At 38.8% G+C, this 22,238-nt stretch overlaps 1 protein-coding gene and 1 long non-coding RNA gene across 6 annotated transcripts in view; one reads left to right on the top strand and one right to left on the bottom strand.

Moving 5' to 3' along the window:
* The window catches only part of LOC141562216 (uncharacterized), a 79,092-nt gene that overhangs the window by 49,189 nt on the left and 7,665 nt on the right, over positions 1–22,238 (top strand). For all 3 annotated transcript variants that reach the window (XR_012488180.1, XR_012488181.1, XR_012488179.1), the window contains one exon: positions 19,957–20,034. This is a non-coding gene — a long non-coding RNA (uncharacterized LOC141562216). The remainder of the gene's footprint in view (positions 1–19,956; positions 20,035–22,238) is intronic.
* The window catches only part of LOC141562215 (uncharacterized), a 49,138-nt gene continuing 27,292 nt past the window's right edge, over positions 393–22,238 (bottom strand). Inside the window, exons 7-13 of one of the 3 annotated variants that reach the window (XM_074302204.1) lie at positions 12,280–12,334; positions 11,461–11,517; positions 10,145–10,212; positions 8,972–9,024; positions 5,949–6,086; positions 3,195–3,354; positions 393–763 (exon numbers count right to left, since the gene is read on the bottom strand). In XM_074302204.1, the coding sequence (XP_074158305.1) occupies positions 6,034–6,086; positions 8,972–9,024; positions 10,145–10,212; positions 11,461–11,517; positions 12,280–12,334 (286 nt within the window). In that variant the 3' untranslated portion in view covers positions 393–763; positions 3,195–3,354; positions 5,949–6,033. The remainder of the gene's footprint in view (positions 764–3,194; positions 3,355–5,948; positions 6,087–8,971; positions 9,025–10,144; positions 10,213–11,460; positions 11,518–12,279; positions 12,335–22,238) is intronic. The other 2 variants (XM_074302206.1, XM_074302207.1) reach the window with 2 other exon arrangements.

The following is a 22,238-nucleotide window of genomic DNA, read 5'->3' as shown; positions in this document are numbered from 1 at the left end:
TGCCTCTCAATCCCTATATTACATTAGACAAGTGGTTTAAACACTTTGAGCCTCCGTTTCCTTCTCTTTAAAAGAAGTGATTGTTCTCTATATTATCTCAAGTTGGGCTCAGCTCTAAAGCTGGTGAACATCTTACAAGGTAGATGAAAAGTTATATAATACATGGCCCCTCTATTCATGAAAGGGATAAGCTAGACACAGATAATTATAATCTGACATGATAAGTATCAAAACAGAGCATAATGAAGTCCTCTGGAAGGTTGAAGGAGAAAGTCACTCTAAGTAGCTTGGAGTCTAGGTGAAGAGACAGAAATCAACATTTATTAAGCACCTATTGTGTGCCAGATATTGATTGGAGTGTTGGAGATACAAAAAGAAGCTAAAGAAACCCCTTTCCTGTGGAAGCTTACAATTTATTGGGAATATCCTTCATGAATTAAAATGTTTCCCTCTTATTTGTCTTGGCATCCTTTTCAACTTTTAGTTGCCAGTATACTGCTCAGCAGCAACATTCTTTTCTTTTTTTTTTTTTTTTTCTAAATAATTGATATATTATTTTTCTGAGTTCTCCATCATTGGGGTCATTCAAACAGCATCTGGATAAGGCCTGGTCCATTTAGGCTCCTCAAGGAAGTTTCTTGGTGAGGACCCAGTCTCCTGGTCCAAGGGTCGAGTCTGCCAGAGGATCAGGGGGCTCATGTTTGGCTGCTGCGCCATGCAAATTCTTCACAGCACTCTGGAATTCCAACAGGGCCTGTAAAGACTTAATCAATATTTATTAGTGAAGTCAAGGGGAATTTGCTGCACTATTCTGGGCACAACGGCCAGGGATGCACCAAAAGGGACTTGAGAGAGAGAGAGAGAGAGAGAGAGAGAGAGAGAGAGAGAGAGAGAGAGAGAGAGAGAGAGAGAGAGTGTGTGTGTGTGTGTGTGTGTGTGTGTGTGTGTGTGTGTGTGTGTGTAGATGAATTAGCTGAGCATCCGCCCCCAAGCAGGGCAAAGGGAAGGAGGCTCACCCAAGACTTACTGGTTTCAAGTTTAAGTTTAGCAGCTTATATGTGCCTTTAAAGACCTATTCATCCTTTCTACCTGCCCTGAACTCTGGAGTCAGTACACACAGTGTAGTTTCCATTGAACTCCCAGGAATTTGGATAGAGCTTGGACTGTCTGAGAAACAAAAGCAGGCCCCTTATCAGATCCAATGAAGGAAGGCATCCTGAATCTAAAGCTACAATTGTCACTGACTCGGATTTTAGTAGGGAATGGCTCTTTTCACCCAGTGAAGGTATCCAGAAACACCAAGAGGTATCCATATCCCCCCAAAACCCTGTCTCCATTTGGGTGAAGTCCACTTCCTAGTGTTATCCATGCTGGCTGCCTCTAGGCCCATTTGCAGGGACTGGCTTCTGAGGGGCTGAGTTAACTTTGCCCCATTCCAGTCACCTCCTTGCCCCTGATTCTGTGACTTGCTTCATTGCAGGACTGTAGAAATGGCACAGGAGTTCATAGAGTCAGGCGCTGCCCAGGTGTGTGAGGCTATGCATACTTGTTATGAAGGGCAAAATTGCCATTCTTGGGAGTATTCCTTGGCCTTGAGGAGTTCTCCAGCCATCTTGTCCTTCATTCCGTCCGCATTTTTCTTGATATACCGGCTGTGGGGTTTATGTCCCTTCAGGCCCATGTAAGTGGTGACACGATCCCTGTATGGGGGTCGGTCCAGGTAAAGGCAAAGAGGGGCTGACTTACGGGCGCCAGGGGCATAGAGAAGAAAGCATCTTTCAGATCCAAAACAGTATACCACCCATGGCCAGGGTCAAGGAAAGAAAGAAACTTGTAAGGATTCGGAACCATAGGGTGCACTGTCTCCACCTGAGAATTGACCTCCCAAAAGTCTTGCACTGGTTGTAGATCCCCGGACCCAGGCTTGCACACAGGCATCAATGGGGAGTTCCAGGGACTCCAGCACGGCCGGAGGACCCCAGCCTCAAGGAGTCCATCAATGTGAAGCTTGAGGCCCAGCAAGGTGGGTTGCCCTAGGGGGTACTGATTAACTCAAACTGCAGTCACAGTAGCCAGGAGCTGCATGACTACTGGGGCTGATGAGACACAAAAGCAAAAGAATTGGTCTCAGCCCATTCCCCAGGGACAGCCTATTGAAGCTCAATAAGGAGTGAAGAGCAATCTACTGACCGGTTTCTGGACTTAGTGAGTGTAAGCAGGTGGGATTCCTCAGCTAAAGGACATGTCACCATTAACTGCAGAAGGCCCAGGGCGACTGAAGGAAAGGGTCCTTCAAAGGAGATAGTGGCGTGTGGCTTGTATAGAAAGTCTCACCCGAGGAGGGCATGGGGACAGTCTGGCACCACGGGGAAAGAATGCGTTACTGGTTCGAGATAGTTAATGGTTCGAGAAGGTGTGAGCGGGGCTGTCTGGGACGCTTCTGTAGCCCCCTGAACTTGGATAGAGTGGGAACTTAGACGGCCATAAGACTGTTGAAGTACTGAGGCAGCCGCCCCAGAGTTGAAAAAAAGGAAACACGAAGACCCCCAACATCTGAGGTTACCCTCAGCTCCTGGGGGTATAGAGGGATCATTATGGAGTCGGGCCCCCCCTACTGGGGAGTCAGAGAAACTAATTGTTCTCTGGGCTATTGGCTCAAGCACTCATTTTTCCAGTGTCCTGAATGTTGGCAATATGCACATTGATCCGGAGACAATGGTGGTCTGGTTGAACACCCCCGCTTCTGTGTGGATCAGGGACCCCATATCTACGGGGTCCCCTGGGGTTAGGGGTCTGAGCTTGAGTTTCTGCTAACTTGGCAACTACCACCTTGGCAACTGTCTTGGTCTGTTTAACGGTGCCATCCTCCCTATTGTCATAGACCCTCTTGGCCACCTCTGAGAGTTCAGTTAGCCTCTTTCTCTCGAATCCATCACATTTCTGGATCTTCTTGCAAATAGCAGAGGCTGAATTGGACACAAAATCAATAACTATTGCCTGCCAGTCTTTAGGGTCCTCTGGGTCGATGGGTGTGTAGGCTCCCTAGGCTTCCATAAGACGCTCTAGATACTTGGCAGGGACTTGTTTTTTCCACGTCTGATTTCAGTGAATTTTCACATATTCCTCGGTTTCCTAACTGCCTCCCACAAACCCCCCTAACAGAAACTGGTGATACCTGTCAAGAGCCTCCTTACCTTGATGAGTATTGGGGTCCCAATCAGGAGGGGACTCGGTTAGGACGCGCAAGCATCTCTCTGTGTCTGTTGTGGGGTTTCCATCTGGACCAAGGACTCTTTTACGGGCCTCCCCTAGAATCCTCTCCCTTTCTTCAGTGGTGAAGAGGACATGCAGGAGCTGTTGACAGTCCCACCCACCCACCCACCCACTTAGGTTGGTGGATGTAGAAAACGGTCACTAACAGGGAAAAAAGGGACTGTGGTTTTTCGGGAAAAAGGAGGCTTCTGCTGTTTCCAATTATACAGCTCACTAGTAGCAAAAGGGACCTATACCATAAAGGGGCCATTTTGTGCCTCAGTAGTTAGGATCTGCCTCAGGGGGAAAAGAGTGGTGGGGAAAGCGTCCAAAGGTTGCACAAAGGGGTGGCTAGCAGAGGTGAGTCTGCTTCATCCATTATTGCATACACAGAACCTCCCCTAGTGTGAGGTGGCCATGGTGCAGAAAACAGAGAAAAAAAAAAGAAATGACAGCTGGTGCCTAAGGAGGAGGGGCATGTCAGGACTCTGGGGGAGGGGCAGAGGGGTTAGGAGCAGGAGGAGGCAGGGCCAAGGAAAGGGGGTCCATTGGGCCTGGAGGGGAGAGTAATAGAGGGTGGGGAGATTTCTTGGACACCTGAAAGGCAAGGCTAGCATTTTTCTGACCACCTCCACAGTGCTAGGGCGGCTCAGAACCTGTATCTGAATTTTGCCAGGAGGTTTAAACTTCAGCCAATTCAATATGTATGGAATTTGGTCAGGATGTCCTGGTTCCCCAAAAATTATCTGCTTAACCCTCAGCCAGATCATGGGGTCAAAGGTTCCCTCAGGGGGCCAATCTACTGCAAAAGTGGGCCATTGTAGGCAGCAAAGCATCTGTAGTTGGCCAGAGTTAACCTTTTCAACCATATCCCTGGGCTATGGCACAAAATTGTTTAAAATCTGAAAGGACGCCTTGTAGGGGAGGGTCTGGGTATCCCCCAGGGTCTGGGAGGTACCCTGGCCCATGGCAGCAGAGAGGATTAGGGAATAACACAACCCAATGAGTCAGACACATAACACAGGAGAGACAACCGGCCACCAGAAAGAAACAATTGGGACCGTCACCCGGTGCCCCTTGTAGGTTGTCAGCAAGGGTGTTTGGAAACTTTGACAATCCCCTGATCTCTCAGGGAAAGATCTTTTGGCCAGTTTGTCTTAAGACTTTAAGAGAGTTCTTCAACCAGCAGACAAACAATCACACAGGACACACAGGGCACAGAACAACACTGAAAGATTCACACAGAACACAGAGAACACAGACCACAATCAACAGAACACTCAGACAAATCACACCTGCACAGAACACAGAACACATAGTATGAGAAAAAGAAAAAAAGGTCCCAAAAAAGCTGCTGATAATCAGATCAGACCAGATGTGTCTTAGACACTCAGGATCTTCCCACAGAGTCCTGGGTTGGGATGTCAACAAGGGCTCAGATGTTGCGTCCACCTTAGCCACTTGTTACAGATGTAACAGATGGTCTGGGGAGTACCAGACAGATGGCTACAAGATAGTCAGGAAGCTGTGGGGACCCTTCAGGATGTTATTGACCAGATTAGAATTTGGACTTTTGTACAATCGACCTACACCGTTTCAAACTCTCCAGGGGCCGGGGAACATCAATCCCTGTGGCCACCCCCTCGGAGGTGAGCAGTGTCAGTGGATCCCACAGAAGGTGAGCCAAAGGCTATCTCGGTGGAAGCTCCAAATGAAATGGATGGACATGAGATAGACAGCTCAGAGCAGATTGTTTAATTTAAAGCATCATTGCCTGGCTGGCCAGAGACTAACCCACTGGACAGGCTAGTAGAGATCAGCCCTGAAGCTTTAGCGAGGTACACTTTCAAGGGTGTTTGCCACATCCTGGTACAGCCCTTGTGGTTACAAATTTTGGGAATCACTGACAGTTTCTCGTTTACAATGGGGAAATGTCTGGATGTGAGTGAACACACAACAGAACCTGTCCACATGTTTTGCAATATTGTCCTGACTCTGTTAGGCACACACTTCTTGGAAAATCTGGGAATTCTGCGGCTTCTCGGAAAATCTAGGGTCTCATGAACCGGGGGATGAGGCCCAGTCTGAACTTAACATTTCCCTGAATTTAGTTTAAGCAACATTTTCCTATAAGCCTGAGGCCTCTTTACCCAGGGTAACGGGGCTAGTCTTTTGTCCATTTCAGAAGTATTTCTACTACTCCCTCATCATTAACTGATCTGGCCAAGGCCTCTTTAAGGCATCTGAGAACATCAGAGAATAATTCTGTTGTGTGATGCTTTGAAGGAAACCCCTAGATTGTTCTGGGAATTTCCATCCAAGTGTTTATGGTGCAAGAAGTTACCTACTGATAAACCTCAATAGGATAGTCTATCTGCTCAATGCCATAATAACATTATATAGGAAAAATATGTGGGGAGGGAAGACAGAAGGCCCTGCTTAGCATAATATTCAGCTTCTCCCTATCACCTTCCATTTTTTAGGATCTAAAGTCCCTTCTTTTGGGAGCCATGGTGAAAGTTTTTTCCCACTATGTCTAGGAATTGTTTAATTTGTTACCTGGTTATTGGAAGCCCTTGTTTCTTTATCAATTTTACTAAGCATTTTTCATAAGTCTCCCGCCTTGGCCATTTCATGTCAATTTAGCCCATTTTCAATTACCCAGTCAAAAATTAAAGTAATCAAAATTTCCTTACCAGGTCTTCCCCATGTCCTTCCCCATCTAGAGGGTTTCTGAAAGGACTGTTCCTGCAGGATTCCCACACTCATGACCCTTGAGTATCATTGCTTTGTTCTCGGCGCATTGGGTGTCACTTGTTCCAAACTTCTAGGATCTAATTCAGACCAGCAAAATAGACGACATCATGTGAGAGGATGGCACAAGGAGACAAGAAGCAACAGTATGTCAGTGAATTGTCAGTGAATACCTCTGGTTTATTGGTTTATTTCACTGACCCATAGAGTATATACATATATATATATATATATATATATATATATATATATATATATATGTATACACATGTTTTCAAAGTACAGCAAGATTATCATCAGTTAAAGGAAAGCATACATCATTTTGTTGCTAAGGAGGGTGGTGTTTGAGGAAGAGGAAAAAGCTCCTGGGTCTTTGGACTTGGAAGACAGTAAGTAGGGGTTAAGGAGAAAGTCTAGAAAGAGACAAAGGATGAGGGATTATCAAAATCCCAAACACTATTATACACTTTATTAAGGAGGTTCCAGATTTTAAGGACTGCATCCACACTATGGTCAGACCTGTGTTTTAAAAAGAACAGTATGGCAGTGAGGGTGGAACTGAGTGGACTGGATAAAGACTTTAGGAAAGCGAACCCTTGAAACCAACCAGGGTTCAAGTGATGAAGGAACTGCACCAATGTATTGATTAAATGGAGAGAGGAAAGAGGTTAAGAGATGAGGAATAAATGAGAATGTTTGAAAATAGATTCTTTACATGGAGTGAGGATTCATTAAACTCATGGGAGCTGACATGATTCCGAGTTTACAAAGAAAGGGCAGCTAGATGGCCTTGTAGGTACCAGCCTTGGAGTCAGGAGTACCTGAGTTCAAATCCTGCCTGAGAAACTTATTACTTACTAGCTGTGTGCTCCTGAGCAAGTCATTTAACCTCAATTGCATGATCAAAAACAAAAGAAAACAAAAATAAATAAAAACAAAGTCACAAAGCAAGATAGTATGGACAGCAAAGTGAAAAGAACAAAAAGCCTTGGAGCAGACAGCCATTCATGCTGAGTAGGGCATGCTCTTTATATAGATCCTGAAGAAGACTCGGGTAGAATAGCAAAACAAATAGGAGACATCTGTTGTGGGAGCAGAATCACTAAAACCTGTAGTGGAAAATCTATTTTAAAAAATTAATCAAATGTTATAAAGGAAATAAAAAAGCTGCTGAGGGAAATTGTGGACAGTACAGAAAATTCTAGACTCTTTCCATTTTCTTTACAAATAAGACCAATATCTGCACTTCTGGGCTTATTTAGACCAATTAAAAACCAATAGAAGCTGGAGGTGACTGAAGGTCATCCTGGGACAATAGGAAAAGATCTGAAGAGGCTAGGAAGAGAATTTGCCTTCTTTAAAACTGTAAATACTTTCAAGGTTACTTCAACTTAAAACAGTAAGTGAAGAGCTAGCCTTGAGATTGGTTGGATTGGGATAAAGCCTCAGCCCCAAACACAAGAAATTTCACTTTGCATACTGTGTAGAAAAGATACAGACAACCTCTGCTGATAAGCAACACTAGGCCTACTTGTAGTACATATACTTGACCAGGGGGGAAAAGGAACTGCGACCAAGTTAAGGGAGTGCAGAAACACTGGGATAAGAAGGCTGCAGGCAGTTAGAGGAGAGGAGAGATCTTAATTTAATGTTTCAGGATAGAGGAGAGAACTGAACCAGAACTTGAGGCCAGAGGATATCCGTTACCAAGCTCTTATGCTACCAACCTCTTATTTTGAATCCTTTTTTTAGGCATGTACAAATGACAATGCTTTTATTCCTTTTTCCATTTTCATTACTTTGTTGTGTATGGTATGATGCTTTCAATATATTTTAAAATTAAGAAAGAAAAAATTGAAAACAGAAGCCTTTCCATTTGGATCAGAAGTCATAATTGGCAACTATGGAAAATATATTTTAGCACCATCAGAAATGATGAAATTATAGATTTCAGAGCAGCCCAAGTAAACATTGATGAACACATGCAGAAAGAAGGAGAATATTTGCTATAACAAAAACTGATGGAAATGAAATCTACACTGAACAATTGCCATTGTCTCATTGCCAGTTTTGAAAAAAAAACCTAGCTCACTGGATAGAGCATCAGTCCTGGAGTCAGGAGGACCTGAGTTCAAATCTAGCCTCAGACACTTAATACTTGATAGTTATGTGACCCTTGGCAAGTCACAGAAGCTCGATTGTCACAATATTGAAGAAGTAGAAGTAGAAATAGAAGAAGAAGAAGAAGTAGAAGAAGTAGAAGAAGAAGTAGAAGGAGGAGAAGGAGAAGGAGGAGAAGGAAAAGAAAAAATCCTAGTCCTAGCCTAAAAAAAAGTATAAATCTCTCATTGGCAGAGAGGCTGTGGAAGAAGTAAACTTAACATTGTATATTCTTTTCAGTTTTGTAATTTTTGCTGAAGTTTTTTTATAAAGCATATATGTGTATGTGTACCTAATCTATGTGTCTATGCATCTTTCACTGAATTTCAGGGATCTGGCTCAGTGTTGAGAGTGTGGGAATACATTTCAGAATGGCCATGTTATAAATAATATTTCAATACTTCTCCCCTCCAATAGTTCCGGTGACGAATTTCACTAAATTCTCTTTCATACTGTTGAAACTAGTAAAGGTGATTTCTTTAAGTGATAATCCTTTTGGGAGCAGTGACTATGTACAATATTATTTCAACTATTAAAGAATAACTTTAAAACAGTTTTAAAAGTCCCCCCCATTCAGAATTCTTAATAAGAGGGGAAAGACATGGTCTTTCATCGTAAAAGATTTTGATAATTTAGAATGCCCCCCAAAAGTGCCTTAAAGTCCCATGTATGAAGCCTTGATTTCAATGGCTTTACCATAGCCTTTCTCAATATAGGAAACAATTTTCAGGAGAGGGCTTATAATTAGACTCCAAATAAAACTTTTTGGAACACATAACTGTATCCTTAAACTGAACTCTCCTACCTTTTTTCAAATTTAATGTGTTTCTTTCTTCGGCAATTGCCTGTAGCATGTCTCTGGAAAACAGGAATGATGTATTTTAAGGTATTTTGTATTATTTTCATTAAAGTGAATGAAATATTGACAGCTTTTTATCAGTTATTGCCTTGGGTTTCTTTCCTTTGAGGATTTTGCCATGAATTACTATTTGGAATGTTATGCCACAGTTCTCAGTCTCCCTAATTATCCTGACCAAGTCCTGACTCAGTTTCTCAGCTTCAGTCAAAGCTCAGTCCTACAAAACCTCCTCCTGCTCTTTATCAGAATATTTGATAAGGATAAAAGATCGTTTGTTTTAGAATATCAGAATGGCTCTCCCCATCCCAAGCTATGGGATGTCAGATACCATCTTATCAAATGTCTCTCCCCATGTCCGGGGTGCCTCTCCATGTCCGGGGTGCCTCCCCCTGATTATGCCATCTCACCTCCAATGCCTCACCCCACCCTGTCAGAGTCCCCTTCCCACTCTCAGCACCCTGACTCCGCCCTTGCCTCAGTCTACCCCCTGCATCTGCGCCATGTGTATATATGTCTTTGAGAACTCACATTGTTTGCTGGATTCTTGGAGACAATAGTCTCATTCAGCCTTGGGACCAAACCATGGATCCATTTGGTCCCATTATATCTCTCCATTAAATAAATTATTAAATATTCTCTAATCTCTATCTGGCTCAGTTTCTCAGGCATTACAACAAATTATTTGTCTTGTAATTCAAAAAAATGTATTTATATAAATCTTATTGGTAGTTACTAAATGACTATATGTGCTTTTAATTTGGATTTAATTATCGTACTCATTAATTCAGAGAGGTATCCAGAATTTTCCATTTTCTTAAATCAATCCATTTTAATGACTAGTTTGTTTCTTTTTGATTAGGATTCTAGGATTTATTTAGTCAGTCTCCACTTATCAGGCATGTCCACAAGATTACTATGAGAAGTGCTTTTTGAACATAAACATAATCTATTCTTTTGACTTCTTTGCACACTACACTCCATTTGTTACATTCCCAATAAGGTGAAGATAGAAACAGAGGAGGGGCACATTGATTTCTGTAATTGCAGGAGGATACTGCTATGGTGATTTGTAATGATAGTCTACCATTCTGAAACCCCACCAATACTGCATTAGTTTACCTTGCAGCATATATTTTTGTTCTTACTGCCATTTTTACGAATTCTGCCTCCTCCTCAAAAGAAGACTTCTGTGGAAAAGAAACATTGCTAGATTAAGCAAAATATATTATTTTTAAAAATAATTTTATTTAAAGTTTTGAGTTTGACATCCTATCACTTCCTCACTTCTTTCCTTCCACTTCTTCCTGAGACAGTAAGTGGTCAGATTCAAATTACAGTTGTGCAATAATGTAAAACATTTCCATTATAGGCATTTTAGAAAAGAAGACTCAATGAAAAAAAATGAAAGAATAAATAAACTTGAAAATACGATGCTTCAGTCAATAGTCAAATCAAGATCAGTTCTTTCTCTGCAGACAGATATTTTCATAATCTTTCTTTTTGGATTATTTTATTGTTTGAAAATAATTGTTATTCAAAGTTCTTTATGTAATAATACTCTTGTTTCAATGTACTACTTCCTGATCCTGTTCACTATAAATTAATTCAGGCCTTACCATGTTTTCCTGAAATTAACCTGCTTCTCATTTCTTAAGACATAAAACAATATTATTTCATTACAATATTACATATACCGCAGCTTCTTGAGTCATCCTGCAATTGGTCAAATCCCCTTTGATTTCTAATTCTTAGCTACCAAAAGCGCTGCTATAAATATTTTTGTACCTCCTTTTCTACACCTAAGAGTGTTATTTCTGGGGCACAGAGGATGCAGATTTGATATCCCTTTGGTTATTGTTCCCAATTGCTCTCCAGAAGGGTTGATTCAATTTCCAATTCCACAACAGTACTGTCTCACTTTTCTCACATCCCCTCCAACATGCAACTACTTTTGCTCATATTAGCCAATCTCAGAAGTGTGAGATAACTCAGAGTTACTTTAATATGCATTTCTCTGATCATTAGTGATTATTAAGAATATTTTTTGTATGACAATAGATAATTTTGATTTCCTAGTCTGAAAATTGCTTGATCAGGTATTCTGAGCATTTACCAATTGATGATGACATATATAGATTAACAAATTTGACTCAGTCTCTATATATCTAAGAAATGAGACCTTTACCAGAGATACTTATTGCAAAACAACATTTCCCTCACTTTTCTGTTTTCCCTCTAATGTTGGGTGCATTGGTTGTGTCTGTCAAAACTTTTTTTTTTAAATATATAATCAAAACAATGTACTTTCTATTTTGTAATGCCCTCTGTCGTCTTTGTTGCTAAATTCTTCCCTGATCCATCAATCTGACAGATAAACTATTCCCTACTGTCTTAATTTGCTGGCGGGTATCCCTCTTTATGTGGAATTCACCTACTTTTTGTATTGGTTGTACTTTTTTTTTCCTCTGCAGCCATCTTTTCCAATTGTTTCTCTATTGAAAAAAAGTGCAAACAAGTAGTGATAAGAGCAAGAAGCAGAGTGTGTAATATTGCTGTAGGAACAGAGAAAGGAATAAATATGGAGATACGGAAGAATTGGAACAGACAAGATTTGGTAACTGGTATGTTACTATATAGGTCTAAGGGCGGAGAGCACTGAGAGTTATCTATAAATTTGAATGCCAGGAGTTGGAGAAGGTAATTTGGATGTGTAGAGGATGAGATCCATGGGGATATATTAATTCATTAGTCTGGAAAGGTTATACTTGGATCTACAGTTTTTGGGCTTTTCTACACAGATTTTCATTCCTTGGCAGCTGAAAAGATCAGCAAAAAGAAGGTGTCAAGAGAACTTTAGGGGAAATAAAGCTCTGATTTACATTGTTTCCTGGTGTTTCAAATTGCTTAGGGTGAGAAGAGTGATTGTAAGGAACAATCCTGTTGGAGAAAGTGAATTTATATTCCTAGTACCACTTGTAAAAACTAACATCACATTAGAGTATTGAAAAGGGACTTCTTCCCTAATTCCCAATTCCTAAGAATAAGAATAATTGTGTTTGTGGCAGTTTTAGTTTGTTCAAGTCATGAGAGTCTGACAAAACTCCCAGCAAACACGATGTTACATTGTTTTGACGCCTGTTGTGCATCCTCCTCACTGCATCCCAGAATTTTCAGGAGAATGCATAGAAGCCAGCCCTAAAAAAATCCTGAAAGAATACAAATGAGAAAAATCCCCAGGAATTGGATTTACTTACCACGCTGTTTGTTTCTTCTATTTCTTCTTCTTCAAATTTTTTAAATTCAATTTGTCTGTTTAAAAAAAAAAGTATTTTTATTATTTTATTTATAATTTTTTGACAGTATATATGCCTGAGTAACTTTTTATACGTTATCCCTTGTATTCATTTTTCCAAATTATCCCCTCCATCCCTCTACTCCCTCCCCTAGAAGACAGGAAATCCCATATATTTTACATGTGTTACAATAAAAACTAGAAACAATATATGTGTGTATATCCCATTTTCTTGTTGCATATTAATTATTTTTTTCCGAAGGTATAAGTAACCTGGGTAGATAGACAGTAGTGCTAACAATTTACATTCACTTCCCAGTGTTCCTTCTCTGGGTGTATTTGTTTCTGTCCACCATTGATCAACCAGAAGTGAGTTGGATCTTCTTTATGTTGAAGATATCCACTTACATCAGAATACATCTTCATACAACATTGAAGTGTACAGCGATCTTCTGGTTCTATTCATTTCACTCATCATCAGTTGATGTAAGTCTCTCCAAGCCTCTCTGTATTCCTCCTGCTGGTCATTTCTTACAGAGCAATAATATTCCATAACCTTCATGTACCATAATTTACCCAACCATTCTCCAACTGATGGACATCCATTCATCTTCCAGTTTCTAGCCACTACGAATAGAGCTGCCACAAACATTTTGGCACATACTTGTCCCTTTCCCCTCCTCAGTATTTCTTCGGGACGTAAGCCCAATAGCAGCAAAGCTGGATCAAAAGGTATGCACACTTTGATAACTTTTTGGGCATAGTTCCAAATTGCTCTCCAGAATGTTTGGATTCTTTCACAACTCCACCAAGAATGTATTAGTGTCCCAGTTTTCCCACATCCCCTCCAACATTCATCTTTATTTGTTCCTGCCATCTTAGCCAATCTGACAGGTATGTAGTGGTATCTCAGAGTTGTCTTAATTTGGATTTCTCTGAGCAGAAGTGATTTGGAACACTTTCATATGAGTGGATATAATTTCAATTTCATCATCTGAGAATTGTCTGTTCATATTCTTTGACCATTTATCAATTGGAGAATGGTTTGATTTCTTATAATATAGGGTCAGTTCTCTATATATTTTGGAAATGAGACCTTTATCAGAACCTTTCACTGTAGAAATATTTTCCCAATTTGTTACTTCCCTTCTAATCTTGTTTGCATTAGTTTTGTTTATACAGAAGCTTTTTAGTTTGATGTAACCAAATCTTCCATTTTGTGATCAATAATGACCTCTAGTTCCCCTCTGGTCATAAATTCCTTCCTCCTCCACAGGTTTGAGAGGTAGACTGTTCTCTGTTCCTCTAATCTATTTATGATCTCATTCTTTATGCCTAAATCATGGACCCATTTTGATCTTATCTTGGTATATGGTGTTACGTGTGGATCCATATCTAATTTCTGCCCTACTAATTTCCAGTTTTCCCAACGGATTTCTTCAAATCATGAATTTGTATCCCTAATGTTGGTATCTTTGGGTTTGTCAAAGACTAGATTACTATAGATGTACATTTTTTTGTCCTTTGTACCTAATCTGTTCCACTGATCGACTGGTCTATTTCTTAGCTAATACCAAATGGTTTTGGTGACTGCTGTTATATAATACTGCTTTAGATCAGGTACACATAGACCACCATCATCTGACTTTTTTTCATTAGTTCCCTTACAATTCTCGACCTTTTATTCTTCCATATGACTTTTGTTGTTATTTTTTCTAGGTCATTAAAATAGTTTCTTGAGAGTCTGATTGGTATACCAGTAAATAAATAGATGAGTTTGGGGAGTATTGTCATTTTTTATTATATTCGCTCTGCCTATCCAAGAGCACTGAATGTCTTTCCAATTATTTAAATCTGACTTTATTTTTTTGGCAAGTGTTTTGTAATTTTCCTTATATAATTCCTGACTATTCTTTGGTAGATGGATTCGCAAATATTTTATACTCTCAACATTTGTTTGGAATGAAATTTCTCTTTGTACCTCTTGCTGTTGCATTTTGTTGGTGATATATAAAAATGCTGAGGATTTATGTGGATTTATTCTGTATCCTGCAACTTTGCTAAAATTCGGAATTAATTCTAATAGCTTTTCAGCATTGTCCTTGGGGTTCTCTAAATATACCATCATGTCATCTGCAAAGAGTGATAGTTTGATTTCCTCATTTCCTACTCAAATTCCTTGAATCTCTTTCTTGGCTCTTATTGCCAAGGCTAGCGTTTCTAGTACTATATTGAATAGTAATGGTGATAGTGGGCAACCTTGTTTCACTCCTGACCTTACTGGGAAAGGTTGCAGTTTATCTCTATTGCATTTTATCCTTACTGATCGTGGCAAATAAATGCTCCTGATTATTCTATGGAATAGTCCATTTATTCCTATACTCTCAAGCGTTTTTAGTAGGAATGGATGTTGAATTTTATCAAATGCTTTTTCTGCATCTATTGAGATGATCATATGGATTTTATTAATTTGATTATTAATATGGTCAATTATACTAATAGTTTTCCAATATTAAACCAGCCCTGCATTCCTGGTATAAATCCTACTTGATCATAGTGTATTACCCTTGGGATGATTTTCTGAAGTCTTTTTGCTAATAACTTATTTAAAATTTTAGCATCAATATTCATTAAGGAAATTGGTCTATAATTTTCTTCCTCAGTTTTCGATCTCCCTGGTTTAGCTATCAGTACCATGTCTGTGTCATAAAAGGAGTTTCGTAAAACTTCTTCATCCGCTAATTTTTGAAATAGTTTATATAACATTGGTGCTAATTGTTCTTTAAATGTTTGGTAGAATTCACATGTTAATCCATCTGGTCTTGGGGATTTTTTCCTGCGAGTTGATTAATAGCTTCTTCTATTTCTTTTTCGGAAATGGGACTATTTAAGCAATTTATCTCCTCCTCTGTTAATCTAGGAAGCCTGTATTTTTGGAGGAAGTCATCTATTTCACTTAAGTTATCAAATTTATTGGCATAAAGTTGGGCAAAGTAACTCATTATTTCTCTAATTTCCTCTTAATTGGTGGAAAGATCCCCCTTTTCATTTGTAAGACTAACAATTTGATTTTCCTTTTTCCTTTTTCTGATCAGATTTACCAAAGGTTTATCTATTTTATTGGCTTTTACATAAAACCAACTCTTGATTTTATTTCTTAATTCAATAGTTTTTTGTTTTTGTTTTTTTTTTTACTTTCAATATTACTGATTTCTCCTTTTAATTTTTGTATTTCAAGTTTGATTTTTGGTGGGGGGGTATTAATTTGGTCTTTTTCCAGCTTTTTAATTTGCAGGCCCAATTCATTAATCTTCTCTTTCTCTATTTTGTTCAAATAAGCCTCTAAAGATATAAAATTTCCCCTTATTACCGCTTTAGCTGCATCCAAAAGATTTTGGTATTATGTCTCATCATTGTCACTATCTTGGGTAAAATTATTGTTTTTATAATTTGCTGCTTCACCCAGTACTTCTTTAAGATGAGATTATTCAGTTTCCAATTACTTTTTGGTCTATTTTCCCCTAACTTCTCACTGAATGTAGCTTTTATTGTATTGTGATCTAAGAAGATGGCATTTATTATTTCTGCCTTCCTGCATTTAATTTTGAGATCTTTATGTCCTAATATATGGTCAATTTTTGTATGGGATCCATGAACTGCTGAGAAGAAATCATATTCCTTTCTCTAGCCATTCAGTTTTCTCCAAAGGTCTATCATACCTACTTTTTCTAATGTTCCATTTACTTTTTTTAATTTCTTATTTGTTTTGTGGTTTGATTTGTCAAAATCTGAGAGTGCAAGGTAGAGATCTCCCACTATTATAGTTTTAGTGTCTATTTCTTCTTGCAACTCTCTTAACTTTTCCTTTAGAAAGTTAGAGGTTATACCACTTGGTGCATATATGTTTAGTATTGATATGGCTTCATTGTTTATGCTACCTTTTAGCAGGATATAGTTTCCCTCCTTATCTCTTTTAATTAGATCAACTTCTGCTTTTGCTTGATCTGAGATAAGGATGGCTACCCCTGTTTTTTTTTGCCTTTACCTGAAGCATAATAGATTCTGCTCCAACATTTTACCTTTACTCTGTTATGTATCTCCCTGCTTTAAGTGTGTTTCCTGTAAACAACATATTGTAGGGTTCTGACTTTTGATCCGGTCTGCTATCTGTCTCCGTTTGATGGGAGAGTTCATCCCATTCACCTTTACAGTTAAAATTACTAATTCTGTATTTCTTGCCATCATATTATCCCCAGATTAGGCTTTTTCCCTTGACCCCTCTGAACCCTTTCCGCAATATTTAATTTATAGACCCCACTTGTGACATGCAGCCCCTCTCTAAATTCCCTCAGATATGGTTTATTTTCTATGCCTCTTCCTGGGATGTAGTTTCCCTCTTTTTATAACTCGTTCCCCTTTTTCTGATACTACCCCCTTCCCTTTACTACTCCCCCCCTTTTTTATATCAGTAAAATCAAATTATCCATGCGGACTTTCTATATATCCACAACAGAGATACAGTTCTCAAGAGTTCTTTTTACCTTTTTCTGTTTCTCTTCAGTCTTGTCGATGTAAGTCAATTTTTTTTGTTTAAGTCTGGTTTTTTTCTTAAAAACAAATGGAATTCCTCTGTTTCATTGAATGTCCATCTTCTTCCATGGAAGAAAATGCTAAACTTAGCTGGGTAGTTTATCCTTTGTTGCAATCCTTGATCTTTTCCCTTTCGGAATATCAGTTTCCAGGCCTTCGATGTTTTAATGTGGAGGCAGCCAGTTCTTGAGTGACCCTTATTGTGTCCCCTTGATATTTGAATTCTTTTTTTCTAGCTACTTGCAAAATTTTTTTTTCCTTTGTGTGGTAATTCTGCAGCTTAGCCATAATCTTCCATGGAGTTCTTTTTTTAAGGTCTTTTTCAGAAGGTGTTCAATGAATTCTTTCAACACCTATTTTCCCTTCTATTTCTATTAGCTCTGGAAAGTTCTCTTTGACGATTTCCTGTAAAATAGAGTGTAGGCTCTTTTTTTGGTCATAATTTTCAGGAAGTACAATGATCCTCAGATTCTCTCCTAGATCTATTTTCCAGGTCTATAGATTTTCCCAGTAAGTATTTGACCTTATTCTCCATTTTTTTGTTTTTTTGTTTTTTTGTTTTGTTTTGTTTTGTTTTGTTTTGTTTTGACTGATTCTTGGGTTATCAATGAATCATTCATTTCTATTTGTTCCTTCCTGATTTTTAATGAATTATCTTCATTCATATTTTTAATTCTTTTTGTATATGCCCAATTGAGTTTTTAAAATTATTTTACTTTATTGAACTTTTTTCCATTTCCCTAATTTTTTTTGAGAGAATTATTTTCTTTTTCCAATTCAGGAATCTTACTTTCTTGAGACTTTTTTTATCTTTTCCAATTCAGAAATGCTACTTTCCTGTGATTTTTTAACCTTTTCGAATTCACAAATTTTGTTACACTGCATCTCCTGTGAATTCTTTATTTTTTCCAACTCAAATTTCAGAACGTTGTTATTCTCTATCATAGCTTCTCCTTCCTTTACCCATTTTTCTTCAAACTCTCTTAACTTTTTAATAGTCTCTTCTAGGAGAGAGTTATGTGATGGTGGGCAGGTATCTTTCACCTTTAGGCTGTTATCTGCTGACTCTCTGCTATTAACTTCCTCAGGGTTGGATACCCGCTCTTTCTCTGTGTAGAAGGAATCAGTAGTTCTCTTTAGCTTTTTACTCATGGTTAAAATATCTTTTGGGGTCTGTCCTTGGGGTAAGAAGTTTATTTCTTTACCAGCTTCCTCCCAGACTGGATGGATGCAGCGGCTCCTGTGCCTGAGCTAAGAGCGAGCTCTGGGAGAGAGTTCCCCTCCCCCTCCCTGGAAGTTCCTCAGAGGTGATTAGTACAGCTGCACTGTGAGGGTTGCCCTGTGAAGGACCCCCGCTGTGTGTCCTAAAGACTTCCCTGAGGTTTAAGACTGAACAGTAAAGGCGACACAAAGCCCAGCCAATGTGTTCCATGGGGCGTGGATGTCAGCAGCTGATGTGAAAAGCCCCTGCGCTCAAACTGGAAGTGTCTTCCCTGAAACAGCGGTCCCTATTTCAAAGGTTCCACTTCTCTGGGACTTCCCGCACTATGTGAATTAGATGTTGCCTTGGGCTGTGTCCCCGCTGTTCATGCTCTTAACTACTACACTAAGGTGAAGCCCGGGCAGCAGAAATCGTCTGCACAGCCTTCCCGAGATCTGTTAGGTCACTTCCGGATTGGGGTGGTTCTAGGATCTGGCTTTGTATTTTAAAGTGGCTTGATTTCTCTTCTGTACTGCTGTTTTATAAGCAGAGAAGAGCTAATAGCCTGTGCCAGATTCCTCTATCTCAGTGGCTTCTCTGATCCCAGAGTTCTCCCCAGCCCAATTGGCACAGTTGTGCTAGCACCTAAGCGTCTGTGTTGGCCTTTTTTCTTCCTCCCCTGGGAACTGACCTTTTCTGTTGAAACTCCAGATTCTCTTCAACTGGTGAGTCGTGTTTCCAGTCCTTGTGGTTTCTATCAGTCCAGCGTTATTTTTGAGGCTGATTTAACTAATTGGTATTGAGGGAAGAAGGGAGCTTATAAAATCGCGTATATCTTCTCCTCCATCTTGGCTCCATCCCACCAGAGTATGCTTTTCAACTGAGAAGAGTACTCATTTGGCTATTAAGCATCTTGTGGTGGGATCCCCACTTCTTTCACTATTAAGAGCTGAGTAAATCAAGAGTACTGAATTCCATGCTTTGCAATCTGTTATTGACAACTTCTTATTTTTCTCCTGTGTTCTCTAATAGTTTTTTGATGTGAGTGGTTACTAAACTATTGCTTAGCTTTTGTTATGGTTCTAATTACGGGGAAGAGCTCATATTCATTCACAAAGATATCTCTAGGATTTTCCTTAAATTCATTGATTTTAGTTCATGATATTATTACTGCTTCTGTCACATAAAGAATTTCTTCAGCCAGTCTCAACATGTCCGATTGTACAGGCATCTCCAAGCTTTTGCAGTGACAGAAGAATATTACAAAAAAGGCTATTTAAAAATAGCTTCGCTTTTTCACATTTGTAGTCTACATTCCATTTGGTTTATTTGTATTAAAATGATAGAAGTCCCAATTTTTGTAACTTTTGTAATTTGATTAGGAAGCTATCACAATTTCCAAAGGGATTCTAATATTCTTAAACGCATTGGGGGTTCATGAATGGTTCTGGTTGTCCAGAAAGATGCCCATTTTGGAAGCATCAGGATTTCAATTTTCAAGATCATTACCAATTAAATTTTCTTTATTTTTCTTCTCCTTAGTGGAAGTTTTTATTTCCAAATCTTCTGCTGTGTTCTCCTCGGGACAAGAAAACTTTTTTTTTTTTTTTTTTTTTTTTAAGTAAAATAAATTTCTAATAAAAATTATGTCAAAATTTGTGAAATAAGTAAACTGGGAAAACTCTGAAAGAATGCTCTGCTGAATTACTGACCCAGTAACAAAAAGGTTTTTGAAAGAGAGAAGTCATTTCCCGCACAGACACCTTCCAAAACAGACATGTGGAAGTATGACATATTTGAAGGAGTCTTTCATCTGAATCTCAAAGGAGGTCATTTTTATCTTTACAGACTTGCAACAGCAAGACAGACCTTGCACAGGAAATTTAAGAAGAGATTCTCTCCCCCCACCTCCTTGCAGAATTGGAGGTACAAGAGAGTTTAATATTGCCTATGATTTCAATGCTTTGTGGTGGCTAATGTTTTTCCCTTTTTGGCTTTTCTATTTAAGTGTTGTAAAATATTTTTCATAAAGCATGTGGGGAATCTATGCAAGTGAGAAAAAACAGGGAGAAATATTGACAATATTTTAAAGAAAAGTTATCAATAACAATGGTATTTAGAAAAATATTATTTAAATACTCCTACCTAGAGGCAACAGAATGTAAAGCTGGATAAGTAGTGTTCATATGAGCAAAGAGAAAGGAATAAATGCCTAAGATGCTTTACACGTAAAACATTTAACAACTAATATAATGCTATATAAAAATGCGGAAGTGTCCTCAATGAAAGGAACAAAATGAGTGGAGATTTTAAAAGGAGATAATTTGGGTTTGTTGAGAATGAGATTTATGTTGACTAATTGATTATTTGTGATACTGGCAGTGGCCCCTTTAAGATTCCTTTTCTGATCCACCCCCCCCCCATGACTGACCTTTGATTTACAAGATCTGGCCCCAGCCCCCACCGGATCTGAGCTGACTTGTGTTTTTCAGCCCCTACTATCGGCTCAGATTTCCCCAACGCCCCATAAACAGTTTCTTCCTTATTTGAAAAGCCCGCCAAGAACTTGGTACCCCCCACAAGCCCCTTTTAGGTATAAAAGAGCCAAGCTGGAGCTCTCTCTGGGCAGGAGCCCTTTCCCCCAAATATGGTATGCTTCCGGCCATGTAAGGGGTCCTGCCCTCCCAGGGACCACCTTTGGCTCAGGCGACTTTCTACCTTCAACTTTACTTCCAAATTCCTACAATAAACTTTGATTAAAAAAAAAAAAAAGTTTTTTGTAGGTTTATCAATCTAACTTTCGGGCCTGTAAATTCATTATTTACAGGGGACTCTCGTGCCACCATTAGAAATTATTTAACTTTGTATCCTTGCGCCCAATCCAAAGAGGTTGCAGGGGAGTTCCATTTGACTTCCTGTACCCCAAAACTGCCACTAGACCTCAAGTAATCCTAATTTTATTTAGGTATCCCTTTTCTAAGATCTCATCATTTGGCTATACCCCATCACTTGGATGTATAGATTCAGGATTCTTCTGCAGTGAGCTATTTATACAGCCAAAGAGACCTGGTGATATTGAGGGGAAAAAGAATATAGTTTTTACAAGTGATGAATTGCTAGAAGTCACTCAGTGTTATTCAGTGAAAAATTGAAGTTGACCCACAAGAAAGAAATGGGAAGTGTCTACATTACTCAGCAGAAGAGGTACCAGAAGAAAGTAGTATCAGGAAGATAGAGGGTACAGAAGGAAAAATCTGCTTCGTAAAAAGGAATAGAATGTCCAGGAACTAGAAAGACTGAGAAAAAACCTAAGGCTTGAAAATTAAAACATTGTTATAATTTGAGCTATAAAAATTTATATAAAAAAAAGTTTCTAAAAGATTCCACCATTACTACATGTAAAGTACATCTAAAACAAACAAACAAACACAAACACAAAAACAAAAACAAACAAACAAACAAAGAAACAAACAAACAAAAAAACAATCTCTATCAAAACTCTTTGGTAAAAGGCAAAGAAAATAAAGAAAAAAAATGATTGGAAATCTCTGGATAACTAAGAGCTTAGAAGCAAGTAAACCCAAAAATCTATTATACAAGTAATTTGAAGTATAGGAAGAGTGGGAAAAGAATTCTTTGCCCTAGAAACCTTGCAAAAGTGTCATAAAGTAAGTTTGGAGTAGCCTCATACACAAGTAACCAGGATAAATTCTGGTCGTACCACTTTAGGCTTGGTATAAGAAAAGACTAATAAGTTCTCATTTAAAATAAGAGTTTTCTTTCTGTGATGTGAATTTTGGGGAGAAGGATGGGATTTACTCTCAAAAACTGAAAAATGCCCTATTAAAGAAAAAAAAAAGCATTTCAATTACACTGCATATCAGCAAACTTTTATAAGAAGCAAATCAATCAGTGCAGATTAAAAGAGGTAAAATGTTAGCAACAAATGTTTATGATCATGCTCACAATTACAAACACAATTATTCAGGATTTTTAAATAATGAATATAAACTGAAACTATTAAGTTCTTCCCTATCATCCTTTTGCCCAGCAGCAGTGAATTCTTCAATTACATTATAAACAAATAGCTTTCCAAAAAAGAGTTAAACAGCCTTAAGGAAAAAGGACAC

The sequence above is a fragment of the Sminthopsis crassicaudata genome, chromosome 3 (genome assembly GCF_048593235.1).
Source record: "Sminthopsis crassicaudata isolate SCR6 chromosome 3, ASM4859323v1, whole genome shotgun sequence".
Lineage (NCBI taxonomy): Eukaryota > Metazoa > Chordata > Mammalia > Dasyuromorphia > Dasyuridae > Sminthopsis > Sminthopsis crassicaudata.
This window is presented reverse-complemented; position numbering and strand designations above follow the sequence as displayed.